Source organism: Heterodontus francisci, chromosome 27 (assembly GCF_036365525.1).
Source record: "Heterodontus francisci isolate sHetFra1 chromosome 27, sHetFra1.hap1, whole genome shotgun sequence".
Taxonomy (NCBI): Eukaryota; Metazoa; Chordata; class Chondrichthyes; order Heterodontiformes; family Heterodontidae; genus Heterodontus; species Heterodontus francisci.
The window spans coordinates 4,440,365-4,460,301 of NC_090397.1; the positions used below are offsets into that span (position 1 = coordinate 4,440,365).

The window sequence follows — 19,937 nt, forward strand, 5'->3', positions numbered from 1 at the left end:
CACTATGGAGAAGGACGATGTAGGTGTCGAGATCAGGGAGGGGGAATGGGACATACTTGAACAAATTAGCATTGAAAGGGAGGAGGTATTAGCCATTTTAATGGGCTTAGAAGTGGATAAATCCCCAGGCCCAGATGAGATGTATCCCAGGCTGTTATGTGAAGCAAGGAAGGAGATAGCAGGGGCTCTGACACAAATTTTCAAATCTTCTCTGGCCACAGGAGAGATGCCAGAGGATTGGAGGACAGCAAATGTGGTACCATTCAAGAAGGGTAGCAGGGATAAACTAGGTAATTACAGGCCAGTGAGTCAATCAGTGGATGGGAAATTATTGGAAAAAATTCTGATAAGGTCCCACATGGGAGATTGGTTAATTTGGATCCAAAATTGGCTTAGAGGTTGGAGGCAGAGGGTGATGGTCAAGGGTTGTTTTTGCAATTGGAAGCCGTGGTGTACTGCAGGGATCGGTGCTGGGACCCTTGCTGTTTGTAGCATATATTAATGATTTAGATGTGAATATAGGAGGTATGATCAGTAAGTTCGCAGATGACATGAAAATTCGTGGTGTCGCAAATAGTGAGGAGGAAAGCCTTAGATTACAGGATGATATAGATGGGCTGGTAAGATGGGCAGAGCAGTGGTAAATGGAATTTAATCCTGAGAAGTGTGAGGTGATGCATTTTGGGAAGACTAACAAGGCAAGGGAATTTACAATGGATGGTAGGACCATAGGAAGTACAGAGTGTCAGAGGGACCTTGGTGTATTTGTCCATAGATCACTGAAGGCAGCAGCACAGGTAGATAAGGTGGTTAGGAAAGCATATGGGATACTTGCCTTTATTAACCGAGGCATAGATAATAAGAGCAGGGAGGTTATGGTGGAACTGTATAAAACTCGAGGCCACAGCTGGAGTACTGTGTACAGTTCTGGTTGCCACACTATAGGAAGCACGTGATTGTACTGGAGGGGGTACAGAGGAGATTCATCAGGATGTTGCCTGGGCTGTAGCATTTCAGCTATAAAGAGAGACTGGATAGGCTAGGTTATTTTCCTTAGAGGCTGAGAGGGGACCTGATTGAGGTATACAAAATTGAGGTGCATTGATAGGATAGATAGGAAGAAACATTTTCCCTTAGCGGAGGTCTCAATAACTAGGGGGCATAGATTTAAAGTAAGGGGCAGGAGGTTTAGAGGGGATTTGAGGAAATACTTTTTCATCCGGAGGGTGGTTGGAATCTGGAATACACTGCCTGAAGGGGTGGTAGAGGCAGGAACCCTCACAACATTTAAAAAGTATTTAGATGAGCACTTGAAACGCCATAGCATACAAGGCTACGGGCCAAGTGCTAGAAAATGGGATTAGAATAGATAGGTGCTTGATGGTCGGCACAGACATGCTGAGCCGAAGTGTCTGTTTCTGTGCTGTATAACTCTATGTTCAAATCGATAGATTTCTGGATACTAATGACATCAAGGGATATAGAGATAGTGGGGGAAAATGGCATAGAGCTAGGTGATAAGCCATGATCTGTTTGAATGGCGGAGCAGGCTTGATGGGCCACACGGCCTACTCTTGCTCCTATTTCCTATGACCCTATGAGTCTTCCAGTAACTTAGCATTCTTCAGTTGCACACAATTGTAGATATAGAAGCATATTATGGAAACTGAGGGAGTATGGATTGTGGATTGAGATATGAGGAGCTTGGCACAGTGTATTGTTAAATGGCTAATGGTCATGGCTCTCAGGAAAAGGCAATGTCCTGTGAAAGCACTGAAGCTAGTGCTATAATAGCGTTTAGTGAAATACACCAAATATTCGCTAAGAAATCAAACAAATATATGAAATGGCTTCTAAAACCCTCAGTTGCTTTTGTGCAGCCAAGTAGTACATAGCCAGTTACACCTTGCTGTGAGGTGCCAATGTGGTGAAGTTACAACACAAGACTACATTCAAGTTAAACAGGGGAAGCAGCATACTACAGACAGAGCCAGGTGATTCCACACCAACAGATCAGATCAAAGTTCTGCAGTCTTGCCATATCCAATCGTGAATAGTGAACAATTAAACAACTAACCAGAGGAGTGGCTCCACAAACAACCCCATCCTTGATGATAGCGAAGCCCAGCATGTGAGCATAAAAGACAAGGCTGAAGCGTTTGCAACCATTTTGAGACCACATTACAGCTGTGATTCAAACATGGACAAAAGAGCTGAATTCCAGAGGTGAGGTGCAACTGACTGCCCTTGACATCAAAGCAGCATTTGACCAAGTGGGGTATCAAGGAGCCCTAGTAAGATTGTAAGTTTTGATTGACGATTGCAGAGTGTTGAGTTCCACTCACAACTCCTCAAATCATGAAGCAGTTCATGCCCCACATGCAGCAAGACCTGGACAACATCCAGGCTTGGGCTGATAAGTGTCAAGCAACATTCATGCCACAACAGTGCCAGGCAATGACCATCTCTAACAAGAGATAATCTAACCATCTCTACTTTACATTCAAAGGCATTATAATTGCTGAATCCCCACTATCAACATCCTGGGGTCACCACTGATCAGAAACTTAACTGGACCAGCCATATAAATACTGTGGCTACAAGAGGTCAGAGGCTGGGAACTCTGCTGCAAGTAACTTGCCTCCTGACTCTCCAAAGCTTGTTCACCATCAACAAGGCACAATATTAATTGTGTTTAATTATATGCAGGAGGTAGGCATTAACTGGGGATTCACTTGTGTCCTTATAAATAGACACAGACTGAAACCGTGGTTGTTGGATTGCAAGTGTATGCTTGTAATGTGTAATTCTGTAAACAGATGCTTATAAAAGTGTGTAAACACTGGCTCCAGTTCTATCCTTCAGTAACTGGCTTTCTGGAATATAACACAGGAATGTAATGGAATGCTCCCCTCTTGCCTGGATGAGTGAAGTTCCAACAACACTCAAGAAGCCCGACCATCCAGCCCACTTGATTGGCACCCCATCCACCACATTAATACTTTCACTCCCTCCAAGATTGATGCATCGTAGCTGCTGTGTGTACTATGTATAAGATGCACTGCAGCAACTCGCCAAAGTTTCTTCAACTGCAGCGTCCAAACACGTGACCTCAACCGCCTAGAAGGACAAGCGGCAGCCGCATGAGAACAAGTTCTCCTCCAAGTCATACTCCATCCTGACGTGGAAATATATTGCCGTTCCTTCATCATTGCAGGGTCAAAATCCTGAAATTCCCTACCTAGCCGCACTGTAGAAGTACCTTCACCAAGCAGACTGCAGCAGTTCAACAGGACGGCTCCTCACCATCTTCTCAAGGGCAATTAGGGACGGACAATAAACCCATGCCTTGCCAGTGGTGCCCACATCTCAAAAATGAGTTTAAACAAAACAGAGACTTCAAAGAACTCTATTCCCCAAAAATGTTACTGAACTCAGTGTAGTTTCCAACACTGATGGTTGTGCAATCAGTAGAAAAGTGATCAGGGCGTTGGTAGCTGAAATAGGCGTGGCATTTTGTACAGGTTTTGGTGATGGGTGCCAAATAAACCAGTGCCAAGGTTGAGGTGACCAAGAGAGTTCAAAGGGACTGCGTCAATATGCTGTTATTGGAACACTTGGCAAATGTACACAGGTAAGGTAGAAGTGCTAATGCTAATGATAATGGTAGTAATAAAGCTTTTTTAAAAACTGTTAAACTTTTGAAAGGCAAAAAGTGATATTAATTTAGAAAAATGAGCAGCTGGCTTGCTAGTCTGGACAGCAGCATACAACTTAGAGAATAGAGCTCCAGCTTTTGGACAGGAATAGTGTAAGAGCAACTCACTCAAGCAGGGCAAGAAAGGGGCTGTGCCTGTACTGCCCATAAGTGACAGCACTTGTTAAACTTGTATCTCTAGAGATGAATGAATGAGGATTAAGGAGGACAGATGTCAAAATAAAGGTGAAGAATGGGTACAAAATTCACATACTCGGCTTTAAAATAATTATAAGGGGAATAGAAAAACAAACTCTAGGGTGATGTATCATTGTCAGAAGGGAAGCACCTGAAAATCATTAGAACAGTATTAACTGAGCAACAGTATAGGTTCAAACCAATTTGAACTAAAACCTATCATGGGAGGAAATGAGCAATTACTCATGTTAAATATTGGAATAAAAGAGACACTAGTCTGGAGTCCGGTGAGAAACTAAAATTATGAAAGGAGAGAAAAATGATTTGGGGGAGACTCTTTCCCCTTTTCAAGTATACATCCAATTTCAGTATGTACTCTGCTTTACAGTGAATTATGGGAATGTGTATCTAAGGCAGGTGAAAGGGTACTTTTCCTGAACTTCCATTATTATTGGGAGTGTGTAAATGCTTATCCTCATTCTTTGTTCTTTATTTAGCTCAGGCTGGTTTGGCAGTACATGATATATTGCAATCCACTGCTATAGGGAGTGGCTGGATGAGGTTTAACCCAAATATTTGTGGTGCGCTTTAGAATAAGTTGATCTATTTTTGGAGAGAAAGGCCATGCATTACACTTGTACCTCTTCAGTAATTAGTATCCAATGTAGCTGAGTCATGAAAGATGAGAGATATGGAATTCGAGACTCAAAATTCTTACTCATTATAAACTGATACACATTAACAAGACAGAGTAAGGACGAAGATGTATCTACCTGAGCACCATACACCCTCTGCATGGCCTGCAGCAGCTGGTTTGTATACTCAGTTAGCGTGCCTGCATCTTCCTCAAACACACTCAGCAGGGAACGTGTCTAAAACAAGAAATACAATACACTTTAACCTCTTGCAAATGCACAAAGATAGATTTTACTGCTTTTGTTGCACATCTGAAATTATATAACTAACTTTCCCAAATGCACTCACTTTGCAAGGAGAATCCAATATCCAACATATAATCTAATACACATCCAACAGTAATTATATAAAAGCAAAATACTGCAGATGCTGGAAATCTGAAATAAAAACAAGAAAAGCTGGAAATACTCAGCAGGTCTGGCAGCATCTGTGGAGAGAGAAGCAGAGTTAACGTTTCAGGTCAGTGACCTTTCATCAGAACTGGCAAAGGTTAGAAATGTAATAGGTTTTAAGCAAATAAAGCTGGGATGGGTCAAGAGATTAAAAAAAGGGAAGGTTTTGATAGGACAAGGTCACAGAGAATAACTGACCAGAAGGTCATGGAGCAAAGGCTGAAAGACGAAGCGTTAATGCAGAGAAGGTGTTAATTGACAGAAAAATGAACAGCCCAGGCCCAAAGCACAAACCATGAGAAAAACAGTGGGCAGGCACATGGTTAAAAAAAATGGTGAAACGAACTAAAATAAAACAAACAAAAAAAAGATAAGATAACGAAAAATAAAAAGGGGGGCCTGTCATGCTCTGAAATTATTGAACTCAGACTGGCAGGCTATAGTGTGCCTAATCAGTGAATGAGATGCTGTTCCTCGAGCTTGCGTTGATGTTCACTGGAACACTGCAACAAGCCCAAGACAGATATGTGAGCATGAGAGCAGCGGGGTGCGCTAATCTGGCAAGCAACCGGAAGCTCGGGGTCATGCTTTCGGACTGAGTGGAGGTGTTCCGCAAAGCGGTCACCCAATCTGCCTTGGGTCTCCCCACTGTAGTGGAGATCGCATTGTGAGCAGCAAATACAGTATACTAAATAGAAAGAAGTACAAGTAAATCGCTGCTTCACCTGAAAGGAGTGTTTGGAGCCTTGGATAGATAATGAGAAGAGAGGAGGTAAAAGGGCAGGTATTACACCTCCTGCAATTGCATGGAAGGTGCTGTGGGAAGGGGACAAGGTGTTGGGAGTAATGGAGGAGTGGACCAGGGTGTCATGGAGGGAACGATCCCTTCGGAATGCTGACAGGGGAGGGGAAGATACGTTGGCATCACGCTGGACGTGACAGAAATGGCAGAGGATGATCCTTTGGATGTGGAGGCTGGTGGGGTGGAAAGTCAAGACAAGGGAAATCCTGTCGCGGTTCTGGGAGGGAAGGGAAGGGGTGAAGGTCGAGATGCGGGAAATGGGCCTGACATGGTTGATGGCCCTGTCAACCACAGTGTGGGAGGGGAATCCTCGGTTGAGGAAAAAGACATATCAGAAGTGCTGTCGTGGAAGGTTGCATCATCAGCGTAGATGCGTCGGAAAAGGAGAAACTGGGAGAATGGAATGGAATCCTTACAGGAGGCAGGGTGTGAAGAAGTGTAGTCAAGGTAGCTGTGGGAGTCGGTGGGCTTATAATGAATATTAGTAGACAGCCTATCCCCAGAGATGGAGACAGAGAAGTTGAGGAAGGGACGGGAAGTGTCGGAGATGAACCATGTAAAGTTTAGAGAATGGTGGAAATTGGAAGCAAAGTTGATAAAGTTTTCCAGTTCGAGGCAGGAGCAGGAAACGGCACTGATATAGTTATCAGCATACTGGAAAAAGAGTTGGGGGTGGGGGCCTGAGTAGGACTGGAACAAGGAATGTTCGACATATCCCACAAAAAGACAGGCATAACTAGGACCCATGCGGGTACCCATAGCAACACCTTTTACTTGAAAGAAGTAAGTGGAGTTCGATATGAGAACAAATGGGCAGCACAGTGGCGCAGTGGTTATCACCGCAGCTTCACAGCTCCAGCGACCCGGGTTCAATTCTGGGTACTGCCTGTGTGGAGTTTGCAAGTTCTCCCTGTGACTGCGTGGGTTTTCGCCGGGTGCTCCGGTTTCCCCCCACAGCCAAAGACTTGCAGGCTGATAGGTAAATTGGCCATTATAAATTGCCCCTAGTATCGGTATGTGGTAGGGGAAGGTGGGGATGTGGTAGGAATATGGGATTAAAGTAAGATTAGTATAAATGGGTGGTTAATGGTCGGCACAGATTCGGTGGGCCGAAGGGCTTGTTTCAGTGCTGTATCTCTAAATAAAATAAAATAAATAAGTTCAGCCAGGTGGAGGAGGGTGGTTCTGATGAAGGGTCACAGACCTGAAAGGTTATCTCTGCTTCTCTCTCCACAGATGCTGCCAGACCTGCTGAGTATTTCCAGCATTTCTTGTTTTTATTTCAGATCTCCAGCAGCTGCAGTATTTTGCTTTTATTCCCTTAAAGCATTGCCCAGTGTTAAGTATTCTGCACTGGGTGTTATAATCAAGAAAGAAGTTAAAATTGATGCATTTGACAGGTTAATGCTAAGGGTGGAGACGAAGCAGCAGGGGATGGTGACTTCGTGGTAATGTTACTGGACTAGTAACCCAGAGGTCCCGACCAATGTTCTGGGGACACGATTCAAATCCCACCATGGCAACTGGTGGAATTTAAACTCAATTAATTAATAAATTCTGGAATAAAAAGCTTGAGGGAAGGAAACTTGTTGCCCTTACCCAGTCTGACCTATGTGACTCCAGCTGCACAACAATGTTGTTGACTCTCAACAGCCCTTTGAAATGGCCTAGCAAGCCACTCAGTTGTACCAAACCGCTACAGAAAAATAAAAATATAAAACTGGACGGAGCGCCCGTTATCAAACCAGACACCGGAAACGACAATGGCACACCCTAGCCAGTCAACCCTGCAAACCTAATATCTAGGGACTGTGCCAAAATTGGGAGAGCTGTCCCACAGACTAGTCAAGCAACAGCCTGACAGTTATATTCACCAATCCATACCTTACAGTCAATGCCCCAGACTCCTCCATCAGACCCATCAGAGGTGGTGACATAGTGGTATACAAGGAGGAGGGAATTGCCCTGGGAGTCCTCATCATTGACTCTGGAGCCCATGAAGTTTCATGGCATCAGGCAAGGAAATCGCCTACTGATTACCACCTACCGCCCTCCCTCAGCTGATGAATCAGTACTCCTCCATATTGAACACGACTTGAAAGAAGCACTAAGGGTAGCACGGGTTGGGGGACTTCAATGTCCATCACCAATTGTGGCTCGGTAGCACCACTACTGACCAAGCTGGCTGAATCCTGAAGGACATAGCTGCCTGCGGCAGGTGGTGAGAGAACCAATAGGGAAAAACCTGCTTGACCTCACCCTCACCAATCAATCTATCACAGATACATCTGTCCATGACAGTATTGCTAAGAGTGACCACTGCACAGTCCTTATGGAGACCAAGTCCCATCTTCACAGTAAAGATACCTCCATCATGTTGTGAGGCACTACCACTGTGCTAAATGGGATAGATTCAGAACAGATGTAGCAGCTCAAAACTGGGCATCCATGAGATGGTGTGGGCTATCAGCAGCAGCAGAATTGCATTCAACCACAATATGTAACCTCAGTATATCCCTCACTCTACCATTACAACATCAAATCAGGGGTTCAATCTTGGTTCAACGAGTGCAGGAGAGCATGCCAGGAGCAACACCTGGCATACATAAAAGTGAGGTACCAACCTGATGAAGCTACAGCACAGAATTACATGCATGTTAAACAGCAGAAGCAGCATGCGATAGACAGAGCTAAGTGATCCCACAACCAACGGATCAGAGCAGAGCTCTGCAGTTCCGCCACCAAAGGCCTCAACAACATCCCAGCTATAGTACTGAAGACTTATGCTCCAGAACTAGCCAAGCTATTGCAGTACAGCTACAACACTGGCATCTATCCGATATGAAAAATCGCCCAGGTATGTCCTGTCCATAAGGACAAATCCAATCTGGCCAATTACTGCCACATTAGTCTACACTCGATAATCAGAAAAGGACATAGCTGCAGGAGTTCCTCAGGGTAGTGTCCTAGGCCCGACTACCTACAGCTGCTTCATCAATGACCTTCCCTCCATCATAAGGTCAGAAGTAGGAATGTTTGCTGATGACTGCACAGTGTTCAGTACCATTCACAACTCCTCAGATACTAAAGCAGTCCATGTCCAAGTGCAGCAAGACCTGGACAACATTCAGGCTAGAGCTGATAAGTGGCAAGTAACATTTAAGCCAAGAAGTGGCAGACAATGACCATCTTCAACAAGTGAGAATCTAACCATCTCCCCTCAACATTCAATGGCATTACCATCGCTGAAATCACCATCAACATCCTGGGGGTTACTATAGATCAGAAACTCAACTGGACCAGCCATATAAATACTTTGACTATGAGAGCAGGTCAGAGGCTAGGAACTGTGTTGCAAGTAATTCACCACCTGACTCCCCAAGCCTGCCCACCATCTACAAGGCACAAGTCAGGAGTGTGATGGAATACTTTCCATTTGCCTGGATGTGGTTTCTAAAGGTCAGCTACTCCTGGGATAAATGTACTAAGTATGGTGGGAGGGCCCCATCAATAACTCCAGAAATTCAAGACGTCTTACCAGGATAACTCTAAACTCTTCAATGGTCCAACTTATTATTTCTGGGGTTAATAGAGAATGATGTCCATCTACATGTCCTGAGTTCTCCAAGGATATAGATCATCCTTTGAAGGAGACACTTACCAGGCAGGGTGCTGAGGGAGTTAACAGACAACAACATACTTGGCCTCACTGTCCCCAACCTGCCTGCCCATGATTCGCAGTCTGCCTGTGTCATCTCCAGCCTCCATCATGCCACATTAGACCAATTAAAGATAGATTTAACAACCCAAATGTAAAAATCTATGAGGCATTTTGAGCCATTAGTAACAGAACTGCACAACACCACAATTTATAACTTCTTGGGCCAGCACATAATCTCACTGTTTCATCAGCATCAAGCAAGAGGCTAGCCCTAGTCCAACACCAAAGCAGCAATCTAGTAAAGCTACTACATAGTTACTTGAATGCCTAACACCAATAACAGTAGGCTATTGGCAATCAATAGATCAGAACAAAACACTATTGCCAGTTCCAGTCAGAGAATCATCTGTAATGGCTTCTCTTCCTGCTCGTGCATCATTACCTCTGGATCTACCCTTTGCCCCCTTCCTATTTATCAGCTTGCTGCCCATCGGCAACACAGTGCCAGTTTCCACAGGTATGCTGACGATACCCAGCTCTACCTCATTACCACCTCTCTCAACCTTGCCACAGTCTCTACATTGTCACATTGCTTGTCCAAAGTCCAATACTGGATAAGCAGAAAATTTCCTCCAGTGAAACATTAGGAAGACCAAAGCCTTTGTCTTTGGTCCTCGCCACAAATTCTGTTCCCTAGCCACCAACTCCATCCCTCTCCCTGGCAACCAGCTGAGGCTGAACGAGACTGTTCGCAATCTTGATTTCATATTTGACCCCCGAGATGAGCTTCTGACATATTTCCACCCCATAACATTGTCTGATTCCACCCCTGCTTCAGCTCATCTGCTGCTGAAACCCTCATCCATGCCTGTTAACTCTAGACTTGACTATTCGAATGCACTCCTGCCCAGCCTGCCATGTTCTATTCTCTGTAAATTTGAGATCATCCAAAAATCTGCTGCCCATGTCCTAACTCGCACCAAGTCCCGCTTACACATCACTCCTGTGTTCGCTGATCTACATTGGCTGCCAATTACGCAATGCCTCAAATTTAAAATTCTCATCCTTATCATCAGCCTTACAAACCCTCCAACACATCTGCACTCCTTCAATTCTGCCAGCTTGAGCATCCCCGATTTTAATCACTCCACAATTGGCAGCTGTGCCTTCAGCTGCCGGCGCTCTAAGCTCTGGAATGCCCTCCCTAAATGTCTCTGCTTCTGTATCTCTCTTTCCTCCTTTACGACGCTCCTTAAAATCTACCTCTTTGACCTAGATTTTGATCAGCTGCCCTGATAACGGTTTAATAATGCTCCTGTGAAGCGCCTTGGGACGTTTGAAGCAGCTGGGGTCACTTTAACAATATAAGAAATAGGAGCAGCAGTCGGCCATACTCGAACCTATTCCGCCTTTCAGCAAGATCACAGCGGATCTTTGACCTCAACTCCACTTTCCCACCTAATTCCCATATCCTTTGATTTCACTACAGTCCAAAAATCTGTATTTCAGCCTTGAATATACTCAACAACTGAGCATCCACAGCCCTCTCGGGGAGAGAATTCCAAAGATTCACAACCCTCAGTGCAGAAAACTCTCCTATCTCAGTCTTAATGATTGGTCCCTTATCCAAATTTGGACAAAAGAGCTAAATTCCAGAGGTGAGGTGCGAGTGGCTACCCTTGATATCAAGGCAGAATTTGACCAAGTGTGACATCAAGGAGCCCAAGCAAAATTGAAGTCAATGGGAATCAGGGAGAGAACTCTCTGCTGGTTGGAGTCGTCAGATCTGGCACAAAGGAAGATTGTTGTGGTTGTTGGAGGCCAAATATCTCAGCCCCAGGACATTGCTGCAGGAGTTCCTCAGGGTAGTGTCCTAGGCCCAACCATCTTCAGCTGCTTCAATGACCTTCCCTCCACTATAAGGTCAGAAATGGGGACGTTTCCTTATGATTGCACAATCTTCAGTACCATTCGCGACTCCTCAGATACTGAAGCAATCCGTGTCCACGTGGAGCAAGACCTGGATAATATTCAGGCTTGGGCTGATAAGCGGCAAGCAACTTCTGTGCCACACAAGTGCCAGGCAATGAACATTTTCAACAACAGAGAGACTCTAACCATCTCCCCTTGACATTCAACTGCATTACTATTGCTGAATCACCCCATTAACATCCTGGGGATCACCATTGACCAGATACTTCACTGAACCAGCCATATAAATACTGTGACTACAAGAACAGGTCAAAGGTTGGGAATTCTGTGCTGAATATCTCACTTCCTAACTCCGTAAAGCCTCTACACCATCTATAAGGCACAAGTCAGGAGTGTGATGGAATATCCTCTACTTGCCTGGATGTGTGCAGCTCCAACAACACTCAAGAAACTCAGCACCATCCAGGACAAAGCAGCCCACTTGACTAGTACCCCATCCACCACCTTAAACATTCACTCCCTCCACCACCAGTACACAGTGACAGCAGTGTGTACCATCTACAAGATGCACTGCAGCAATTAACCAAGGGTCATTTGACAGCACATTCCAAACCCACGACCTCTAACACCTAGAAGAACAAGAGTACAGACGCATGGGCATACAACCACTTGCAAGTTCCCCTCCAAGTCACGCAAGAACCTGACTTGGAAATAGATTATCATTCCTTCACTATTGCTGGGTCAAAATCCTGGAACTCCCTCCCTAACAGCACTGTGGGCGACATGATAGAGGTTTACAAAGTTATGAGCGGCATGGACAGTGTGGATAGTCAGAAGCTTTTTCCCAGGGTGGAAGAGTCAGTTACTAGGGGACATAGGTTTAAGGTGCGAGGGGCAAAGTTTAGAGGGGATGTGCGACTCAAGTTCTTTACACAGAGGGTGGTGAGTGCCTGGAACTTGCTGCTGGGGGAGGTGGTGGAAGCAGGTACGATAGCGACGTTTAAGAGGCATCTTGACAAATACATGAATAGGATGGGAATAGAGGGATACGGTCCCCGGAAGTGCAGAAGATTTTAGTTTAGACAGGCATCAAGATCGGCGCAGGCTTGGAGGGCCGAATGGCCTGTTCCTGTGCTGTACTGTTCTTTGTTCTTTGAATGAATTAAAATGACAAGCCCTCAGCATCTACCCTGTCAAGTCCGTTGATAAACTGAGAAATTTCAATGAGGTCACCTCTCATTCTAAGCTCCAGAGGGTATAGGCCTAATTTACTCAACTTTGCATTACAGGACAATGCCCTGATCCCAGGAATCAATCCAGTGAACCTTCGCTGCACTGCTTCCAAGCTAAGTATATCCTTCCTTCCATAAGGAGAGAAAAACTGTGCACAGTACCCTGGGTGTGGTCTCCAACGATTCCTCTAAATTTTCTTTGCACTGGGTGGGTGATAAACTCCTCTGAACACTACTTTATTCATTGGCAGCTTACATGTTGAAAGTCACTCAACCTTCAGTGTTCTGTTTATTTAATTGTGCAGTACATTCCAGATTGATGCATGGCCACAAAACTGAGAGGACACATTGCTCTCAACCCTCTGGTCCCAATCTTCCTCTCCTCGATGATCCTATTAAGCTCCACTTCTCACTGGTCCAAACACACCTCTCCTCCAACACATCACATCATCCCGCCGCTCACATGTCCCATTCTCCCTCTCCTCACTTATCCCATTCTTCCCCTCTCCCCACATCTGCTCCATTTTACCTCTCTTCACACATCTCACACTTCGACTTTTTCCTGGCACAAGAGGTCACCCTCTCAAAAGAGATGATGAATTGCGAAAGGAATGGGAGGATGCACACAGCTTGAATTTCTGAGTTCGATCATAAGCAACCTTAAAAATCCATTCATCTCGCGACATGTGAGCGGCGGGATGTGAGGAGGGTGAGAATGGGACGTGTCAGATGATGGGATGTGTGAGGAGAGGGGGAATGGGACAAGTGAGAAGTAGCAAATGGGATGTGTGAAGAGTGAGAGCATCTGACCGTGGGAAGAGAGGTTGATTGGGACATGAGAGTAGAAAGATGATGTGACGTGTTGGAGGAGAGGTGTGTGTTTGGACCAGAGAGAAGTTGAGCTTAATAGGATCTTGCATAATCTGGTCTCTCATTCATTAACCTAGACAGGCTTAAATAACATGGAGTTTCCAGGCTGTTATATGTGACTCAGTCAATTGGTAGTACAGAACTTGAGTATTGCTGAAAATAGAGACACGTTGTCGAAGCTTTTTGTCTTGCATTCACCAGGACGATCCGCAAGAATACCAATGTAAGGGAAAACGACTACTTTATACTATAAGAGGAGAGAGTGGTTAGTTGGCAAGTGAACTCTGATTGTTAGAGGCATTGCCATGGAGAATTTACCAGTTTACGGTGACTGACAGTTAACGGCCAAGCTTTCTTTGAAATTTAAACCAGGCAGCTTGACTCTGACTGGTCAAGGCATTGCCCTGAGCAACGAACCAGCAAATGGCTGTCACTTATTTTGTTTAGCTGAAACAAGCGTGATGTTTGTACGTTACTTCCGTCTGCAAAGAACAGGGCCGTGTATTAATAGATGTAGTTTCTAGTACGCGCAAAAACACCACACTGCGTGCCCTGACAATCTTAAATTGGTTGTCAGCATAATTCTTAGCACACTGAGGAATATTTAGCAAATGTTATCCAATCACAGAATCACATCTAATGTTGAATACTGTGTTTTGAGTTTTGCAAGCACGGTCTGGTTGGGTACGGCCTGTACCTTGCCCGTTGCGATCAGCAGAAGGGACATACTGTTTGGTCTAAACTGCCAGTCTTTGGGACGTATGGCCTATATACCTGGCATCACACTGGCATTGAAATTTGAGCAACAAGTGAAGCTAGCTGTTTCACGCTACCACTATGCAGTAGCAACATGTGTGGCGCTCGCCACTAACAGGATGCTGCCATCAAGCCAAAAAGATATCCTGCCTATCACACAAATCAATAATGTGATCTATGAATTTCAATGCCAGTGAGATGCTAGGTATATATGCAATATGTCCCAAAAACTGACGTATCGTATCAAACAACATGTCCCTTCCACTGTTTGCAACGGACAAGGTACAGGCCGTACCCAACCAGACCGTGCTTGCAAAACTCAAAACGCAGTATTCAACATTAGATGTGACTCTGCGATTGGACAGCATTTGCTAAATATTCCTCAGTGTGCTAAGAATTATGCTGACAACCAATTTACGATGGTCAGTCGGGATCGCAGTGTGGCGCATTCGCACGTACTGGAAGCTACATATATTAATACACAGGGCCCTGTTCTTTGCAGACAGAAAGAATATGTACAAACATTGCGCTTGTTTCAGCTAAACAAAATAAGTAACAGCCATTCGCTGGTTCATTCCTCCGAGCAATGCCTTGACCAGAGTCGAGCTGCCTGGTTTAAATTTCAAAGAAAGCTTGGCCGTTAACTGTCAGTCACCGTAAACTGGTGCATTCTCCTTGGCAATGCCTCTACCAATCAGAGTTCACTTGCCAACCATTCAGCACACTCTTCTCACACAGTATAAAGTTGCTGTTTTCCCTTACATTGGTATTCTTGCGGATCTTCCTGATGAATGCAAGGCGAAAAGCTTCGACAACATGTCTCTATTTTCAGCAATATGTGGCTCAGTTAATGCTAAAGGTAGGTTTTCATTGGCCTTGCTCCATGTATCTGATCAATGACTCAATTTGCATTATAACCTGCCCGTCACAAAGCATTAGGTGCTCACAGACACTAAATCCAGCGATCAACTTTAAGCCAAGCTGTGTATGTTTATCTACCCATAACGGGCTGTTCCCACTTGGTTTGTGACCTTTTAGCTGCTGTGGGCATTTCTGGGCCATTCTGCCCAGGGCTGTCGAGAGCTGTTGAATAGGGAACAGTCTTGCTCTAATCCAGTGTTGGCCACATTCCTTCCACCTGATTCAGCCTCTCCCCTATCCTCACAGGCCGAGTGGCTACCAAGGACTTTGCCCGAGTTTCCCTTCCTTCAACAAGCCTTGACCAATGAATCTGGAGCACACTCAAATTCAGAAACTCAGTCTCTCCCACCGTTCTGAGGCCTTGTCCAGCTCCTCGCCTCCTGCCCTTTTCTCATTGCTCACTTTTGGACACACCTTCCCTTCCCCCCCCCCCCTCGAGCTCCCAACATCTCCAATCATAGATTCACTCTTCCCCGCACTCGCTGTTCAACTACTGAAGAGAAATAAATGGGGCCTTTGTTCATGTTCTGAGCCTTGAGAGCAAATGTCAACAAATAATTCAGCCTGATGCTGCCATACCCAATGGGCACATATTGCCACTCTCACTTCAGGACACCGAGCAGCAATCCAGAAAGGCAACCACATCCACTTGTCCCTTGTCTACTCTGGGCACTTTGGATAAACTGCAGAGCCCCTTCCAGCACTGAAAATGAGACTCTTCTTTGGCCTCCTTGTCTCGAGAGACAATGGGTAATCAGTGGTTTATGGAGCAGCGCCTGGAGTGGCTATGAAGGCCAATTCTAGAGTGACAGACTCTTCCACAGGCGCTGCAGATAAAATTGGTTGTTGAAGCTGTTATACAGTTGGCTCTCTCCTTACACTTCTGTCTTTTTTCCTGCCAACTGCTAAGTCTCTTCGACTCGCCACTCTTTAGCCCCGCCTTTATAGCTGTCCACCAGCTCTGGCAATCGCCGACAACTGACTCCCACGACTTGTGGTCAATGTCACAGGACTTCATGTCGCGTTTGCAGACGTCATTAAAGTCATGGATGGCCGGTGGGTCTGATACCAGTGACGAGCTCGCTGTACAATGCGTCCTTGGGGATCCTGCCATCTTCCATGCGGCTCACATGGCCAAGCCATCTCAAGCGCCGCTGGCTCAGTAGGGCATGTTGGCCGCCTTGAGGACTTCTGCGTTGGGAGATACGGCCCAGCCACCTGATGCCAAGGATCCTCCGGAGACAGTGAAGATGGAATGAGTTGAGACGTCGCTCTTGGCTGACATACCTTGTCCAGGCCTCACTGCCATAAAGCAAGGTACTGAGGACACAGGCGTGAAACAATCGGACTTTTGTGTTCTGTGTCAGTGCACCATTTTCCCACACCCTCTTGGACAGTCTGGACATAGCAGCGGATGCCTTTCCCATGCGCTTGTTGATTTCTGCAGCGAAAGACAGGTTACTGGTGATAGTTGAGCCTAGGTAGGTGAACTCTTGAACCACTTCCAGAACGTGGTCGCTGATATTGATGGATGGAGCATTTATGACGCCGTCCCATGATGTTCATTTTCTTGAGGCTGATTGTTAAGCCAAATTCGTTGCAGGCAGCCGCAATCCTGTCGATGAGTCGCTGCAGACACTCTTCTATATGGGATGTTAATGCAGCATCGTCAGCAAAGAGGAGTTCCCTGATGAGGACTTTCTGTACTTTGGTCTTCGCTCTAAGACAGGTAAGGTGGAACAACCTGCCATGTGATCTTATATGGAGGAAAATTCTTTCTTCTGAAGACTTAAACGCATGTGACAGCAGCAGGGAGAAGATCCCAAACAGTGTATGTGCGAGAACACAGCCCTGCTTCACGCCACTCAGGATAGGAAAGGGGTCTGATGAGGCACTGCTATGCTGAATTGTGCCTTTCATATTGTCATGGAATGAGGTGATGATACTTAGTAGCTTTGGTGGACATCCAATCTTTGCTAGTCTTCTGAAGAGACCACATCTGCTGACGAGGTCAAAGGCTTTGGTGAGATCTATGAAGGCAATGTAGAAGGGCATCTGTTGTTCGCGGCATTTCTCCTGTAGCTGGCAAAGAGAACAGCATGTCAATGGTGGATCGCTCTGCTTGAAAGTTGCACCGTGCCTCAGGGTAGACACGCTCAGACAGCTTCTGGAGTCAGCTTCGAGCGATGGTTTTCCCCACTATGCTGAGCAGGGAGATTCCACGGTAGTTGTTGCAGTCACCGCGGTCACCCTAGTTCTAATCGAGGATGATGATATCGCGCATGCCCTGTGGTACTGCCCCCTCACCCCAGCACAGGCAAAGCAGTTCATGGAGTGCTGTAAGGATAGTATGCTTGGCACTCTTGATTATTTCAGGGGTAATGCCGTCCTTTCCAGGGGCTTTTCCACTGGCTAGAGAATCAATGGCATCACTGAGTTCAGATTTTGTTGGCTGTTCTTCCAGCTCATCCATGACGGGCAGAGACTGGGCTGCATTGAGGGCAGTATCAGTGACATCATTTTCCCTGGAGTACAGTTCTAGGTAGTGCTCCATCCAGCGGTCCATTTGCTTGCATTGGTCAGATATCATTTTCCCTGATTTAGACTTGAGGGGGGCGATCTTCTTGATGGTTGGCCCAAAAGCTCTCTTAATGCCATCATACATTCCTCTGATGTTTCCATTGTCGGAGGCCAGCTGAGTGCAAATGCATATGTGTTGCCAGTAGTCATTTGCACAGCGCTTGGCTGTTCTTTGTGCAGCGCTTCTGGCTGCTTTAAGTGCTACGGATGTTAACTTGCTGGGGGCTTTCTTGTAGTTCAGCAGTGCAGTGCGCTTAGCGGCTATGACAGGTTCCAGCTCTTTAAAGTGAGGTTGAAACCAGTCTGCATTCTGCTTCTCTCATTTGCCAAAGTTGGCAATTGCTGAGTCATAGATGGCGCCTCTGATGTGGGCCCACTTGGTCTCTGCATCCCTGGCAGGAGTGTTTTGAAGGGCTTTTTCAAGTGAATTAAGACACTTTTGTGACAGCTGTGGTTAAGAAATTCTGTTAGTGTTGATGCACGGGCAGCCCTTCCGCTTGGAGCGATGTAGCTTCTTTGATTTGCTGCATACCAGGGAATGGTCGGTGTCGCAGTCCGCACTGTGGAAGCTGCGTGTGATTTGAACATTTTTTTATCGCGGCTCGCCTTGTGATGATGAGGTCCAGCTGGTGCCAATGACGTGATCTTGGGTGTCTCCATGAAACCTGGTGACAGGGTTTAGTTTGAAAGAACAAGCTGGTGATGCAGAGGTTGTGATAGGTACACAACTCCAGCAGTCTCTCTCCATTCTCATTCATCCTCCAATGCCATAGCGCCCGAGGCAGGAGGGTCATAATCATGTCATGGGAGACTAATTCAGCACAAACCAGGGACTGAATCTAGCACCTCCCTAGTCATTAAACATTTCAACTTATTTAGAAAGAGGCAGCATGTACAGTATCTCTTATAAACACCCTGTGTTTCGATAATCTTGGACTATAATGGTTACAATATAAAAAATATGCTGAGGAACACTGATTAGTCATTTTCATCATGCTTTCAATATACTGTTAGCACCCATTTTGTTAGTGCATCAAGAACTTAACTTTTTTTTTAAAAATCCTTTATTTATTGCAAAAAAGAATTGTACATTTAGTAGGTGGAATGTGTGGTGGAACTAACCCCTACGTCTGGCTGATGCCTCAATATCCTTTTGGCACAAGGCTCCAAACAGATTAAGTATACAACTGAGTGTCATATTTCACAGCAACAAGTGCCTCTCTGGCACCTGATGGACTGAGACATCAGCTTTGTCATTCTTTTCCTATACACCGCTAAGTTCACCCTACATTACAAACAATTTGTTCCAGAATATTAAATCAGCACATGCTTCTTGTACACATTACACCCTTCTTGCCAGTGGTGCTGCAGCAGTGCTTCCACAGGGTGGGAGAGGAAAATGTAATTACAGGTTGACATGCTTACATAGGCAGTTACCATTTATGAGTGTGAGCATAGGGATTTATAAAGGAAGTATTAAAAAGCACAGGATAGAACAATTTTAAAATGACTGAATTAAGTTTGCTTTCCTTAGTCAAATGATCTCCTGGTATCTCACCTGAAGACTACACTTGGTCCACAGAGACTGACTAATGTTCCATAACAGCAGTCCGTTCTGAGCCAAACAGTTATGATGTTGTCAAAACTCGGGATGTTTCCTTTTAAACTAATGGCAGTTAATGAGACAAAGCTCAATAACTAAATGCACATTCAATCTTTTGGCATTATGACACAAATACCATCAATCAGACCAAAGTACGGAAAGTCCTCATCAGGGAACTCCTCTTTGCTGACGATGCTGCATTAACATCTCACACTGAAGAGCGTCTGCAGAGACTCAGACAGCTTTGCGGCTGCCTGCAATGAATTTGGCCGAACCATCAGCCTCAAGAAAATGAACATCATGGGACAGGACGTCAGAAATGCCCCATCTATCAATATCTGCGACCACACTCTTGAAGTGGTTCAAGAGTTCACCTACCTAGGCTCAACTATCCCCAGTAACCTGTCTCGCGATGCAGAATTAAACAAGCGCATGGGAAAGGCTTCCTCTGCTATGTCCAGATTGGCGAAGAGAGTGTGGGAGAGTGTGACACAGAACACAAAAGTCCGAGTGTATCAAAAGCCTGTGTCCTCAGTACCTTGCTCGACGGCAGCACGGCCTGGACAACGTACGTCAGCCAAGAGCGACGTCTCAATT

At 45.5% G+C, this 19,937-nt stretch overlaps 1 protein-coding gene across 3 annotated transcripts in view; it reads right to left on the bottom strand.

Annotated features, from left to right (window-relative positions):
• Positions 1-19,937, bottom strand: part of appl2 (adaptor protein, phosphotyrosine interaction, PH domain and leucine zipper containing 2) — a 199,799-nt gene that overhangs the window by 172,050 nt on the left and 7,812 nt on the right. For 2 of the 3 annotated variants that reach the window (XM_068058745.1, XM_068058747.1), the window contains exon 2: positions 4,669-4,767. The exons of the other annotated variant lie outside the window; for it this stretch is intronic. In XM_068058745.1, the coding sequence (XP_067914846.1) occupies positions 4,669-4,767 (99 nt within the window). The remainder of the gene's footprint in view (positions 1-4,668; positions 4,768-19,937) is intronic. 3 annotated transcript variants of the gene reach the window in all.